The 13,527-nt window shown below is 42.6% G+C and overlaps 1 protein-coding gene across 1 annotated transcript in view; it reads left to right on the top strand.

Annotated features, from left to right (window-relative positions):
* The first annotated feature begins 1,098 nt into the window (after positions 1-1,098).
* unm_sa1614 (un-named sa1614) overlaps positions 1,099-13,527 on the top strand; it is a 28,051-nt gene continuing 15,622 nt past the window's right edge. The window contains exons 1-25 of the mRNA XM_041033204.1: positions 1,099-1,126; positions 1,293-1,468; positions 4,221-4,293; positions 4,368-4,513; positions 5,665-5,739; positions 6,076-6,125; positions 6,780-6,909; positions 7,675-7,760; positions 7,857-7,932; positions 8,736-8,816; positions 8,953-9,050; positions 9,171-9,240; positions 9,614-9,701; positions 9,922-9,970; positions 10,096-10,268; positions 10,449-10,582; positions 10,925-11,016; positions 11,106-11,292; positions 11,367-11,452; positions 11,591-11,706; positions 11,936-12,003; positions 12,133-12,240; positions 12,546-12,828; positions 13,153-13,320; positions 13,407-13,470. Coding sequence (XP_040889138.1) covers positions 1,343-1,468; positions 4,221-4,293; positions 4,368-4,513; positions 5,665-5,739; positions 6,076-6,125; positions 6,780-6,909; positions 7,675-7,760; positions 7,857-7,932; positions 8,736-8,816; positions 8,953-9,050; positions 9,171-9,240; positions 9,614-9,701; positions 9,922-9,970; positions 10,096-10,268; positions 10,449-10,582; positions 10,925-11,016; positions 11,106-11,292; positions 11,367-11,452; positions 11,591-11,706; positions 11,936-12,003; positions 12,133-12,240; positions 12,546-12,828; positions 13,153-13,320; positions 13,407-13,470 — 2,627 coding nt within the window. The 5' untranslated portion in view covers positions 1,099-1,126; positions 1,293-1,342. The remainder of the gene's footprint in view (positions 1,127-1,292; positions 1,469-4,220; positions 4,294-4,367; positions 4,514-5,664; positions 5,740-6,075; positions 6,126-6,779; positions 6,910-7,674; positions 7,761-7,856; positions 7,933-8,735; positions 8,817-8,952; positions 9,051-9,170; positions 9,241-9,613; positions 9,702-9,921; positions 9,971-10,095; positions 10,269-10,448; positions 10,583-10,924; positions 11,017-11,105; positions 11,293-11,366; positions 11,453-11,590; positions 11,707-11,935; positions 12,004-12,132; positions 12,241-12,545; positions 12,829-13,152; positions 13,321-13,406; positions 13,471-13,527) is intronic.

The following is a 13,527-nucleotide window of genomic DNA, read 5'->3' as shown; positions in this document are numbered from 1 at the left end:
CCTCTGAGACTCTGATGACGTTGGATCACGTTGAGACAAATTTTGGCTCGAGTCTAAGAGGGAAGTTCAGTCTGAAGACCAGTTTACAGTTCAGTTTTGTACAGACATTTATGGTTCGCTGATGATGAATCCTACTGTGGTTCCACAGCTATTGGATGGACTGTCATAACATTTGGTACAAACATTTGTGTTCCTCTCAGGATGAATTGTGATAAATTTGGTGATTCCTGAATTTTTCTTTCTGTGCCATCATCAGGTCAAAAATGATTAAATGCCTGCAAAACCAATTCCCATCAGCCTCAGCTGGACTTTTTGTTCAGTGTTTAAAATGTTAGAATGCTAACACACCAAACTAAGGTGGTGAACACTGTTAACATTATACCTGCTAAATTTCAGCAAGTTAGCATTTAGCTTGAATGAATACACTGAATACAGGCTCTCAGAGCTTTTTCCTTTCACTGAAAAGTCAGATAGTCTCCTAACATTATCATTTATTTTAATGCTTTTCTTTCTTTGTAAAATAAATTTTAAAAAAGCAAAAAAGGTCTGGAAAGTTGTCAGTAAAACAGATTCTGGCGTAATATTTTAAATAATTTGAAGGATCCTGTGTTTTCCAGTCTACCCAGTGTACCTCTGTGCTCCGTCAGCAGTGCGCGCCGCCGCGGCAGAGGGCTCCGCCGCCGTGCACCGTGGACGCGCCTTTCCATGCGGTTTGAATAAAGGAGGAAAAGCAGAAAAAAAAAATCAGCTGATGGTGTAAAGACATGAAGCCGATACTGAGGCGGAGAGCAGAGACCGGTTTTATCCTACCGTCTGAACCCGGTCCCAGTACACGGGGCTCCGGTTCTACGCTCAGCTCCTCCGCTCTTTGTCAGCCGGTTCACACACGGAGATCCGGGCGGGTTTGTGGGATTTTTCTGAATGAAGACGCTCCTCCGGAGAGAGACTCGTTAGTTTGAACACGTTAATGACTCGAGAATATTTTCAATTCTTCCGTTTTTTTCTGTGGAATCAGCGCTTGTAGGATTTTCCTGCGGGATTTTAGCACCTTTTGTTTGGAGAAAGAAGCGACTGATGCTGCGGTGAAGTCAGTGACGGAGACGCCGGATCCGGTCTTTAATTATCGGTTTTTATCAGCCTGTTCATTCTCACCTTCCTATAAGAGTGTTTAAACTCTGATAGGAGTATTCCACCTGTGCATTGTGGATTTTTAGATTATTATTATTTTTTAAATCACTGGCTCTGTGCTTCGCCTGGTTTCCTCTGTCTTTTGTGTGGAACTGGTCTGTCAGTCCCGGACTCTGTTAAGACTGTCCCGGTTGGTCCCGGGTTGAGGAGCACCATGCCGGAGTGTGTGTCGGTGTCAGAGTTCGTGCAGGAGGTTCAGGAGGACTGGAGCTCCCCCACCACCTCCTCCTTCACCTCCAAGATGATCAGCTGCAGGAACACCGTCTACCTGCTGGAGGAGGTCAGTACCCACACACGGTGTGATGATGATGATGATGATGATGTAGTGGACTGAAGATGTGTAGTCACTCATTCAGCAGGTTTCAGCAGTTCTGACTCATGTTACCTGATGAATGAGATGAACCAACAGACAGTGAAGTGGTTATCTCTCTTCTGTCTTACAGTCAGGGTCAGACTAAAGTGCTTGGGGGGCCCTGGGGGCAAAAATGAGCTGCTGTGGCCCCCCCTGTGTGCTCCCCCCTTCCTTCCCTTCTCTGTGTGTACTGTATCTTTTGTCCATGTTGAAATCAGCTCTGTTGCCAACACTGTCTCCTTGAAATTACATTTTTATCATAGTCATTTTCAGCAGTTAATTCAGGTTTAAAGAAAAACGACATTTGTCATGAATATAGTGATAAATGTTATTAAAGGTCGTTGAATGATTAGAGCTCTTCATAGGGGTGTGTGGGAGTGTGTGGGACTGTGTTTTATTTACATCTTCCTCATTCACCTGTTAGTGTGTTTGCACCTGCTAGTGTGGGACAAATTACGTCTTTCATCGTTGTTCTTGGTGCATGTGGTCCCGTGACCTCATGTAATGCCCGGCAGCACAGCTCTGCCAACTTCAGGTTGAGCGGAGGTCTAATCAGCCAGGGTAAGTGAAAGCTCCTGGGGCTGTGCAGGGCCCTCAGTAAATATATCTGCAAATACAAGACCTGTACGATGTTAAAACTGAACATGTCTGCAGACCATTCACGCTTTCAACTCATATTATTCTTACATGATGCTTATTCTTCAATTTGAATTCAGCAAATTATTGAACTGAGGTTGCTGTTTTACAACATGTACAGCATGATGACGTGTTGGTCTTTTGGTTTGCTTTGGTAGTTGAGGTTTGAAGCACTGGACAGTGGTGAGAATTGGAATGTATTTGTAATTGTAATGTATGTGAGAATTGTGCAGGTTTTTATTTGTATGGTTTATGTGTATAGCTTCATTAATAGTTAATGAAGTTATCAGGGCCCGTGGTTAAGCTGTTCTTCAGCTCTCACTGTGTGTGCATAGCTATGCAGCGAGCTAAATGCATAACAACAAGCTCAGTCCACACTGAATTGCAAAATTCAACAGCCGACAGAAAGGTGGAAGAGTTTGCAAACAATATCTTAAGTATTTAAAGGTGAAGACTAACTGAATGTTTTCTGTCAGTCAACAAATCAATTAATCAGCTGCTTGTTTTGTACAATTTGTGTAGTTGTGAAGCAGATGTGTGTTTGGGTGCCAGTATGTTTTAAACCAGCAGGCAGCAAACCACCCCCAGCACAAACGCACACACACACACTCTGTCGGCCCTTGGAGTCATTGACCTGAAGACTGCAGATCCTTGACTGGCCTGAAAAACAGACGCTCAAACTGCCCCCCCCCCCCTTCCTTCCCCCATTTGACCCCCAACAGAGTGGGCATATGTTACCACGGCAACAGATTAATCCACATTAGTATTCATTGTTATTGTTATTTAATGTTAATGAGAAGGAGCCACACAGATGATTGTTAATGAGGATATGAGTTAATGTGCAGCCTGCACGCTGATGCTACATTCGAGGGCAGAGAGTTGTTAAGGGGCAGGTGTGATGGAAAGCTTCCCGTCAAAGGATTTATGGACATGTCACATCTCTCTTCATTTTTAAAAAAAAAATGTAATTCGTTATTATGAGTGAATGTGGTTTGACTGTTAGTGATGTGGTGTGCACAATTAGCCAGGATCTCCCTGCTCGGCAGTGAAATGTTGTGACATCTGTTGCTTCTCTTCAAATACTAAGTTTTGATTTAAATTAAAATGCAAGCTGGTAATATTTTTTAATTTCAAGTCAATCTGTGACAGGAATGTCTGTTTTGATTAATCCAGTGAATCAAATACCTGACAAATCAATGTGCTTAATAACTATGATGCAAAAGTCATACTTCCAATAAATCAGTCCTAATCATTAATTTGCTACTTTGCCAATAAACTTCTAAAGCATTTATCTAAGTATTTATCTAACTTCTAAAGCTGCTTTCTCACATGAACTCTGGACAGTGTGTGGAGAAAGGATTATAGCTTTATACAAATTACAGTAACACATTTATCTAATAGCTTCTGTTTACAGCAAAGTGTGAACATGACGTTTAAGAGCAACTCTCAGGGGATCACATGATTGGTCACATGATGCTCAGAGAGGGAATAGCTGTTCAGTGATAAAGACTGACCCCACACCTTACATATTATACATTTCTTTAAAAACAAATCCTTGCATGTTCCTTCGGGCGAAGTTATTCTGCAAGAACACACATAATTAGAATATTTAAATTATAAGCCTGATGTACCCAGAATCGAATAAAAACAGAGATATGTCTGTAAACCGTACAGAAAAATGTATTGTCCTATTATCCACTTGTTGTACATTGAACTGAAGCAATTTAAAACATCAGCATCGAGCTTCAGCTGCTCCATGAGGGGATTTAGACCGACGAGAAGCAGGTTTACACACACAGGAATGTAACTGTTGTCAGAGAACAAAGCTCTTCCTCTGTGTGTGTGTGTTGAGTCAGCAGGTGAGCTACCGCCACCCCCACCCTCCTACATGAACACACACACACACACACACACACACACACACACACACACACACACACACACACACACACACACACACACACACACACACCTCAGTCATTTTTAATTATCCGTCTGAATCTGCTGAATGTGTGTGTGTGTGTGTGTGTGTGTGTGTGTTCAGGCTCTGGATAGTGACCGGCTGGTGTTGCAGAAGATGAAGAAAGCTGCTAAAGCCAAATACACATCAGGACAAGGTACACGCACACACATGTAAACACACAAACGCACACAGGTTAGTCCCTGTACTAACGTCGTTTCCCTCTGTCAGACCACGTGTCTCATCTGGAGCAGTACATCAGTTCGATGGAGAAACTGTCGGTCAACTGTCACTCGAACGGAGAGACAGAGGTTGGCTCTGCTTTCTGCCGTCTGGCCGACTTTTCCAAAGAGCTAGTTTCTCCGATGAAGAACCTGGTAAGTGACAGGACTGCGACATCACAGAGGTTAAAGGTCAGAACACCTGTACCTGATACGGCTGCAGGCGGTCCAAAGATTATTGAGAACTCTCCCTCTGTTAATCAGCTCTTACTGGTCTACTAAACTAAACTAAACTAAACTAAACTAAAACATGATTAGTGCCTAACTGATCCCACCAAACTTCCATTGGACAATTAACTAAGATTAACAGGTCCAGTTAACTAGGATATTAACTGTTAGATAACCATTGATTAGAATTCAGATCTGTTCTGAACTGGTCCATTCCAAACTTCAACTAACAAATCCTCTAATTAAAATATACAAAATATACAAACTCCACTGAAACATACTCTAATTAAAAACCTATGATTTCAGTCAACTGGTTTATTCCAAACTTCTGATGGCTCTTATCTCATTCCAACTTCATTTAGGAAAGTCATCACTGATTAAATCTAATTGAAGTTCATGTATTGCATTAAAAACATGAACTGGGAAATCTAAAAATTTAGAAAATTAAAAAAAACAAAACAAAAACAGTTGGTGCTTACCTGGTCCGTTCCAAACTTCAACTTCCTCTAACCTCTAAAAAACAGTTGTCTTTTCACCTGTCCATTTCCAGCTCCTTTAAGAAACCCTCGATTTAAAAATGTATGATCAGCTTAAAACGGTTCATTCCAAACTCCACAGGAAAAACCTCTGAGCCATTGAAAACCAATTAGCTCTTAACTGGTTCATGTCAAATTTATTTTACATCAAACAAACATTGGTTTCAGTTGGGTCTTCTAAGGCTCACGTAGTCCATTCCAAACTCTAATTAAAAACCTGAGAGTTTTGCTTAACTTGTTCTTTCCAAACTTCAGCGAAAACACTGCACATTTGAAAAACCAGTTGGATTTTATCAGTTCCATTCCAAACTTCAAATGGAAAGATTTTTAATTAAATACTAGCAGCATCATAGCTGCGTCATCCATCACAATTGTGAAATGAATTGGGTGCACATGATGCCTCTAACTGAATGTGAATTTATTTTCTCCATAAGAGCTGACCTGTGTGTGTGTGTGTGTGTGTGTGTGTGTGTGTGTGTGTGTGTGTGTGTGTGTGTGTGTGTGTGTGTGTGTGTGTCTGTGTCTGTGTGTCTGTGTGTGCAGCTGAAGAGCATGCTCCACAACATCAACTTCTTTCTGGACTCTCTGGTTAAAGGAGACCTGAGGGAGGTGAAGGGGGTGAGGATCTTTATTTTTAATGGCTGTTTTCTTATCACCTGCATGATTCATGTGAGGTCACCTGAGGTCTGTCTGGATGGATTGATAGACCTTTCACCACAGTTCACTCATTCACAAGAATTATTACATTATCATCATATTTTCTCCTCATGGCCTCAGGGAGACGCTGTCTATCACTTGACTGTTCATGGTGATTATCAGACACTGGATGTTTACATCCTGTCATGAAGCTCAGTGAGAATCCAGAATAGAAAGAGTTCATGCAGCAGACCTAAGTTCATCAGTCCAGTGAGTCCTCGTCTGTCTCTCTGACTGTCTCTGTCTCTCTCTCTGCAGGATCTGAAGAAGCCTTTTGACAGAGCGTGGAGGGACTATGAGGGCAGATTGTGAGTGATGAGATTGTCTTCGGATTTTCCAGCACTCACATTGCATAACTTGCCGTATTTTATTTTTAATTTTTTTACCACACGCCACCTTTGACAGAAATCTGTCAGCTCTGTCATCTAGGTTTTTGTAGATTTTATCAGCACAGCAACTCCACCAGTTCACTCAGAGAGCTGATTCAGGGTCTTCATGTGAAACCATTTCATCTTTATATCTTTCATAGCACAGAGGTGCTTTGATGACACATTGTCAGCAGCTCTATAATTATATTTAGATTTGTTTTAAGGTGCCGTATTATGACTTTGACACCGTTAACTTGTTCTATTTTCGTCAGCTGATCTCTGACAGCAGGACTTGAATCTCCTCGGTGTGAACTCTTTGGTGACAAAGAGTAAACAGAAGAATAAAGTAGTCCGAACAGGAGGCCTTATCTTTTTAATTTAGGGACGTTGATAATGTTGATCTCTTGAATGCACAGCTCCTCATGAACAGGTGGTATTCATTTGGTTGAAATGAGCATGTGACACGTGTGGTTAATCTGATTTTCAGCACTTAAACATGGAAAATGTCCTTGAAAAAAAGACAAGTTTAGAAGATAATGAAAATGTTTTTGTGTTTAGGTTATTAATGTGTGTGTGTGTGTGTGTGTGTTGCAGTAAGCAGGTGGAAAAGGAGAAGAGGGAGTTGGCTCGTCAGTATGGGATGGTGAGGAGCGAGGTGAGCGGGGGAGAGATCGCAGAGGAGCTTGAGAAGGAGAGACGCTCCTTCCAACTGAGCATGTGTGAGGTCAGTGACCCCACCTCCTCCTACTCCATCACCTTTACCTGGGGAACATACCAATTCTCTTATTTGATCGTTGCTATATCCTCGCTTGACCCAGAAATCGTTCCAGTCCTCTGGAGCCATCCCAAAGCTCTTATTCCTGCTCTGAGGAATCAATTATAAATAAATAAATAAATAAATAAAACATGTTGCTGCATTTAGTGTCTGAGCAGCAAAGTCCATTCACACACTGTGGTTCGACTGATCATACATAGTGTAAATACAGAATGCAGGTTTGTTTTTGTTTTGAAACATCATATGTTTGTGAAAACAAAACCAAATGCAGAGAGACTGAAAAAAGAAACACTGCTGTGCCTGTGGTGGTAACTGTGCAGTCTTTTTTTGTATGTCGACAAAGCAAATGGGCAATTCCAAACCATTACAAGTAGCAATACAGCTGTTAAGGCTGAATGGCAACAGATCCAGCTGTGCTGCCATCACTTCTGTTGCTTTAGGTGACGATTCACGTGTTCCCTCGACTCCTCTCCTCTCACATCTTTTCCTTTATTCCTCCTTGCGTCAGTAGTGTGAGGGACTAAGCTGCAAGGAAAAGATGCAAGTGAGGGAAATGTGGATGCAATTAAAGGAAGTAGAACGTCCCTCTGCTCCCTGATCATCTTCACTCCCTCCTCCAGCTGCTTCTCTTTGAAAATCGTCCATTGCTTGAAAAAATGTGCAGCAGCCTCCTTTCCTTTCCTTTAACACTAACTACTCTCTCTTCTCTCTCAGTATCTGATTAAGGTCAACGAGATAAAGACGAAGAGAGGAGTCGACCTGCTGCAGAACCTCATCAAGCATTACCACAGCCACAATAAGTGAGAACATACACACACACACAAATGACTTATTTACTACTACATGCTGTAAATAAATCATAGCTGTATTTACTGTGTGTGTGTGTGTGTGTTTAGTTTCCTGCAGGAGTGTGTCTCCACCACTCAGAGGCTGAAGCAGTACATGGAGGAGCTAAACGGAGTCCTGACCACGGTACAACTACTAACAGCACACTTTCATATTGTGGCTCAAATTAATTATGTAGCCTCTAGGCGGCACTAGCAGGCTGCTATGGATATGAGTAGGACTATATATATATATATTTTTTTTTTTTTTTGGTTATGCTGTATACTGTGTACAACTGTACTTTTGTGCTAAATAAAAAAAACTGAGCAAAAAGAACCAGCTGCAAAAAAGGCACAGTGTTAAAACTTTCTAAACATGAAAAAAATATATATAATTTAACTATGACATTTCTGATAGGAACTTGTCATTTGAACACTAAAAGTTAGCAACTGTGTTTTAATCCTTAGGACAAAGCATATTTATGAGGTTAATACAGTCTGTCTACAAACCATGCGACTAAATCTTTTTTTAATCCTGTGCATAACATCACTCACATTTTAGCTGCATGAACTTTAAATAATTTATTTTATGAATAATGTAAATAATGTGCGTGACTCTATGACTGGAATATACTCTGAGGATCAACTGCAATCACATGATTAACCCTTAGCCAATCATAAGAGCGCTGATCATGGTTTTAACACTCTACACATATTGCCGTTTTTTCAAAATAAGAGCATATTTTGATTCAGGATAACTCAATCTAAGATTTAAAGAAAATCAAACTACTCACTGTGTTCAGTGAACAAAGTTACCTGGATGAGAATTAAAAGGATCATTTTAGCCTGATAACAGCATGTTAGCCTGGATTAGTAAAGCCACACTTGAAGAGCAGGGCCCAGACAAGCCGTGCAGGTAAGGTATTCAGGTGAGCTGTTGTGTGTCTACAGGTGAAGCAGCGTCAGGAAGAGGAAAAGAGGCAGCTGTGTGCTCTCAGAGATCAGCTGAGGCCGGCCGTCCACACGGAGCAGGTCACAGACACAAACTCTGACACTAACTGACACTGTAATACTGTTCAACAGGTCATTATGGTGTCTGTCTGTGCGTGTGTGTTAATGTGAGTGTGTGTGTGTGTGTGTGTGTGTGTGTGTGTGTGTGTGTGTGTAGGACTCTCTACCTAAGCAGGTGTACAGCATGCATCAGCTGCTGGGAGACAAACAGTACGGAACAGAAAGAGCAGGATTCCTCTACAAGAAGAGTGACGGGTAAAATAAAAAAACAAAAACAGAAAAAAACAACAACAACACAAACATACACAGTGAAACACTCAACACTGACAGCCAGTGTTAGTAGAATGACTGAAACTGTGTGTGTTTGTGTTTCAGGTTGAGGAAAATGTGGCAGAAGCGGAAATGTTCAGTTCACAACTGTTACCTGACCATCGCACACGCTACTGTGAGCTCACCTGTGTCTCTGTGTGCATGTGATTAGCATGATTTACCGCTGTTGTTTTTATCTTAATCTCTCAGTTGTTTTCTCACATTTTTATTCACCATATTTTTATTTTTGGTAATGATTAGGCTCTCGTAGTTTTACTTCGGACTGATTCTGTCATCAACTTTGTAGTTTTGAATCAGGACCTTCATTATTTGTCGAGTGACCCATGAGGTGTTTCAGACATGAATTAGGCTACAGCTGCTGTGTCAGTGTGTCAGATACATATTTAATCAACTTGTAAAGCACTCTGACCCGCACTAAAGTGTATTAACAAATAAACATTGATTGATTGATACTTATCCCCCGCACCCCCCTTTTTTCTCTCTCTCAGCCTAATAAACCTCCTACCAGACTCAACCTGCTCACCTGTCAGGTTAAACCCAGTGTGGAGGACAAAAAATGCTTTGACCTCATCTCTCGTAAGACACACACACACACAATTTATCAGTAGAAAACAATTTTAAATGTATTTATTTGCGTAAATGTGTCTTTATGTAAGTTTATGTAACTTGTGTCTAATGTTATTTTGTTTACTGCTGCAGTAAAGTTAATATCTACCTACCAGCCAATCAGAAACCATAGTTTCCCATGGCCATGGTTTAGAATGGTGTAATATATTACAAACACTTTGTCCTCCAGATAATCGAACCTACCACTTCCTGGCTGAAGATGAAGCTGAGTGTGTGGCGTGAGTGACAAATAAACTTTATTGATATGGTCTAATACCATACCTGATATCATAAAAATGATAACACAACGTATTAAAATGTGTTTTGTATTTGTTTTGTGTGTGTGTGTGTGTGTGTTGTTCAGCTGGATCTCGGTGCTCAGTAACAGTAAACAGGAGGCTCTGAGCATGGCTCTGGACGGGGGGAGGAGAGGGGGAGGCGGGGGGGAGAGCAGTGTGGAGGATCTGACCCGGGCCATCACCGATGATGTCAGACGGATGCCAGGAAACAACAACTGCTGTGACTGTGGAGCTCCAGGTGATCAATCAATCAATCAGTCGATCGATGCATCTTTCCACCTCACAGTGGCTCAGTTGGTTCTTCTTAACCTTAATTTGAATTCTTTCTCTCTCTCTCTCTCTCTCTCTCTCTCTCTCTCTCTCTCTCTCTCTCTCTCTCTCTCTCTCTTGCTCTCTCGCTCTCTCTCTCTCTCTGTAGATCCTGGATGGCTCTCTACCAACCTGGGCATCCTGACCTGTATCGAGTGCTCAGGGATCCACAGGGAGATGGGGGTCCACGTCTCCAGGATCCAGTCTCTGAGCCTGGACAGTCTTGGGACCTCAGACCTGCTGGTAGGACAGACTTGTTAGCTAACAAGCTAATCAATCAGCAGTCCAGCCTGTTGTCAGCTGTAGGTCTATTTGACTTAACACGAGTTCAATATTTTAGCTTGTTAACTAACAGGACAAAACACACACATCAGGCAGTTTTGAAGTTGTTGCATGGTGGATTTTTTATTTCTTCTGACGGACCTGCTTCCAGTCAGACTGTGCCGTAAGATTTCCGAGGTTAACTTCAGACCTTGAATATAGCTTTTCACATGGCTCAAATTTTATTTTCTAAATAAAGTTTTTTTTCTATATGTGCTAGATTGCAGGTAGTGAGAAAACTCTTTCTTTGTCTGTCTCTCTCAGTTGGCCAGGAACGTTGGTAATTCTGGTTTTAATGAAATACTGGAGGCGAACCTGCTGAGTCCGTCACTGAAGCCCTCCCAGCACAGCCACATGTAAGACAGACACACACAGGTGTATGATATTGTAATAGGAAAATATTTCATTTTGATAAACTTTACGTGGTTATGATTGCGGTGTGCAGGGCTGAGCGCAAAGACTTCATCTTGTCCAAGTATCAGGACGTTCACTTTGTGAGGCGGAGCCACAGCTCTGCTGCAGCGCTGCGACTCGGACTGCAGGAGGCGACCAAGAGCTGTGACATCTACAGTCTGATCCAGCTGTATGCTCAGAGGACGGAGCTGAGCCAGCCACTGCACACGCACATACAGGTATGTACCTACACATACATGCAAAGTTAAACACCCATAAACACACCCTTATCAGTGCGTTTCCATGGCAACAGGAAAAAGGGGAGACCGCGCTCCACCTAGCCGTCCTATTGGCTGACAGGACATCGCTGCACATCCTGGACTTCCTGGCTCAGAACTGGTCAGTCTGATCAGCTGATGTTAATGAGTTATTACACCTCAGTGTGTGTTAATGTGTATACCTGTGTATTTACCTGGATGTCTACCTGTGTGTCTGTGTGTGTGTTGTTATTTTTATTTATTTGTTTATTTTTTATAGCTCCAATGTTGACACGCAGACGTCAGCAGGGAACACAGCGCTGCACTACAGCTGTCTGCACAACAAGAGTGACTGTGTGAAACTGCTACTGAGAGCCAGAGCCAACACGCACATCAGTAATACAACCACACACAGTCCCATGTGTTCACACACTGTGCTTGTGGGACATTTTAAGAAATGGGGAACATTTTTGTAAGCGAGGACATTATTCGAAAAATTAGTTTCCATCTAAAAAAAAATGTCCACACAAAGACAGAAGTACATGAATAATTTTCCTGTTGATGTTTGATGTTGACAGCTAACATCTTAGTAACATTAATATTTCATGTGTTTGTGTGTGAACAGAGAACGAGTTAGGAGAGACGGCTCTGGACATGAGCCGCAGGTTGAAGCACAGCCACTGCGAGGCGCTGGTGAGTCCACTGCTGTGATTGTAGTTACACTTCTTTACATGTGACTGTTTGAGTCGACTTACTGTACCTGTGTGTGTGTGTGTGTGTGTGTGTGTGTGTGTGTGTGTGTGTGTGTGTGTGTGAGCACAGCTGCTGCAGGCCCAGTCCAACCAGTTCGACCATCACGTCCATGTGGAGTACGAGTGGAGGCTTCGTCACGACGATCTCTATGACAGCGATGACGATTTTGACGACAAGGTAACCATGGCAGCTGAAAAGTCTGCTGATTTATCTGTTTGATTCTGACATTCTTTGAGGGCACAGTAATTACACAAGCGATTCTTTGAATAGTGGTATTGAAGTGTGTGTTATTCACCACTGCATATTTGATTTTTGGCTCAGAGAATAACAGTGTTTCTGTACATTGAACCTGGATTTTTTTATACATTTGACAAAATGTAATGTCAGGATTCTCACACTGAGTTTGAACATTTTTACAGTAATAACGACCATGTTAATGGTAAACTGTTAATGAGATAACCCCTCCTTTCCTCCTGTTTCAGAACGGTCCAGTGAAAAAGGAGCGCACCTCCTCCTCCTCGTCCTCTTCCTTCACCACCTCCTTCTCCTTCACCTCCCGTCCCTTCAGCTTCAGCCAGTCCATGTCCTCCTCCGTTACCCCGCCCTCCTCCGGAGCAGCAGGGGGAGCAGGAGGAGGTCTGCTCAGTGTGGGGAGGAGGCTCGCCATGGCTATGGAGCTCCACAGCCGGCCCTCTGGCTCGGCTCCAAGCCCCCCTCCACCTCCCCCGTCCTCTCCAGCACCCCCCCTGCCCCCCAGGGTCAAAGGTGAGCTCAGATTCTGATAATTGGGGGTACAGATACTTGTACTGTAAATTGCCTAGTTTGTTGTTTTTTGATCATGATTAAACTACTGCCATTGAAAGCAAACACTTCCTGCATATGTTTCATATTGTACTGATTGAATTTATGTACATTACGCTGAATTTATCAAGACCATAGGTAAACGTAGAGGAAGAGCTGAGTTTGGATCAACAGCAAATTAAAACAGGAGCAGATCATAAGCAGGGAGGCTTCTTACTAAAATAAGATCAGGACCAATCTCTGAAAGCAAAAATCAATCTTCCATCTCTGCTCTCTTTCGTCCTCCAGCTCCCAGTGTTCCTCCTCCTCCTCCTCCTGCTGGAGGGGAGGGAGTTGGGGGAGAGGAGGAGGAAGAGGGGGAGGTCTTCTTCCCCCTGACAGGAAACAGAAAGTCAACCCCTCCCCCTTCTATCGCCGTCCGACACAAGAGGAGCTGCTCTGAGTCCAGCAAGCATGGTAACATCTGAGAGACACACTGCAATTAGTCTGTCTGAGTGATGCTTTGTAATTAACTGTGTGTGTGTGTGTGTGTGCCTTTGAAGATTACGGGTTGCCAACCAGTCCCAGGATCTACAGCGGTCCAGACTCCTCCTTTAAGAAGTGTGTGTGAGTACCTGAAACACACTGAATCTCAGTATATTACAATTAAACACATGCAAGAGA

The sequence above is a fragment of the Toxotes jaculatrix genome, chromosome 3 (genome assembly GCF_017976425.1).
Source record: "Toxotes jaculatrix isolate fToxJac2 chromosome 3, fToxJac2.pri, whole genome shotgun sequence".
NCBI classification, from domain to species: domain Eukaryota; kingdom Metazoa; phylum Chordata; class Actinopteri; family Toxotidae; genus Toxotes; species Toxotes jaculatrix.
Note: the sequence above shows the minus strand (reverse complement) of the source record. Positions and strands in the feature narration are given on the sequence as shown.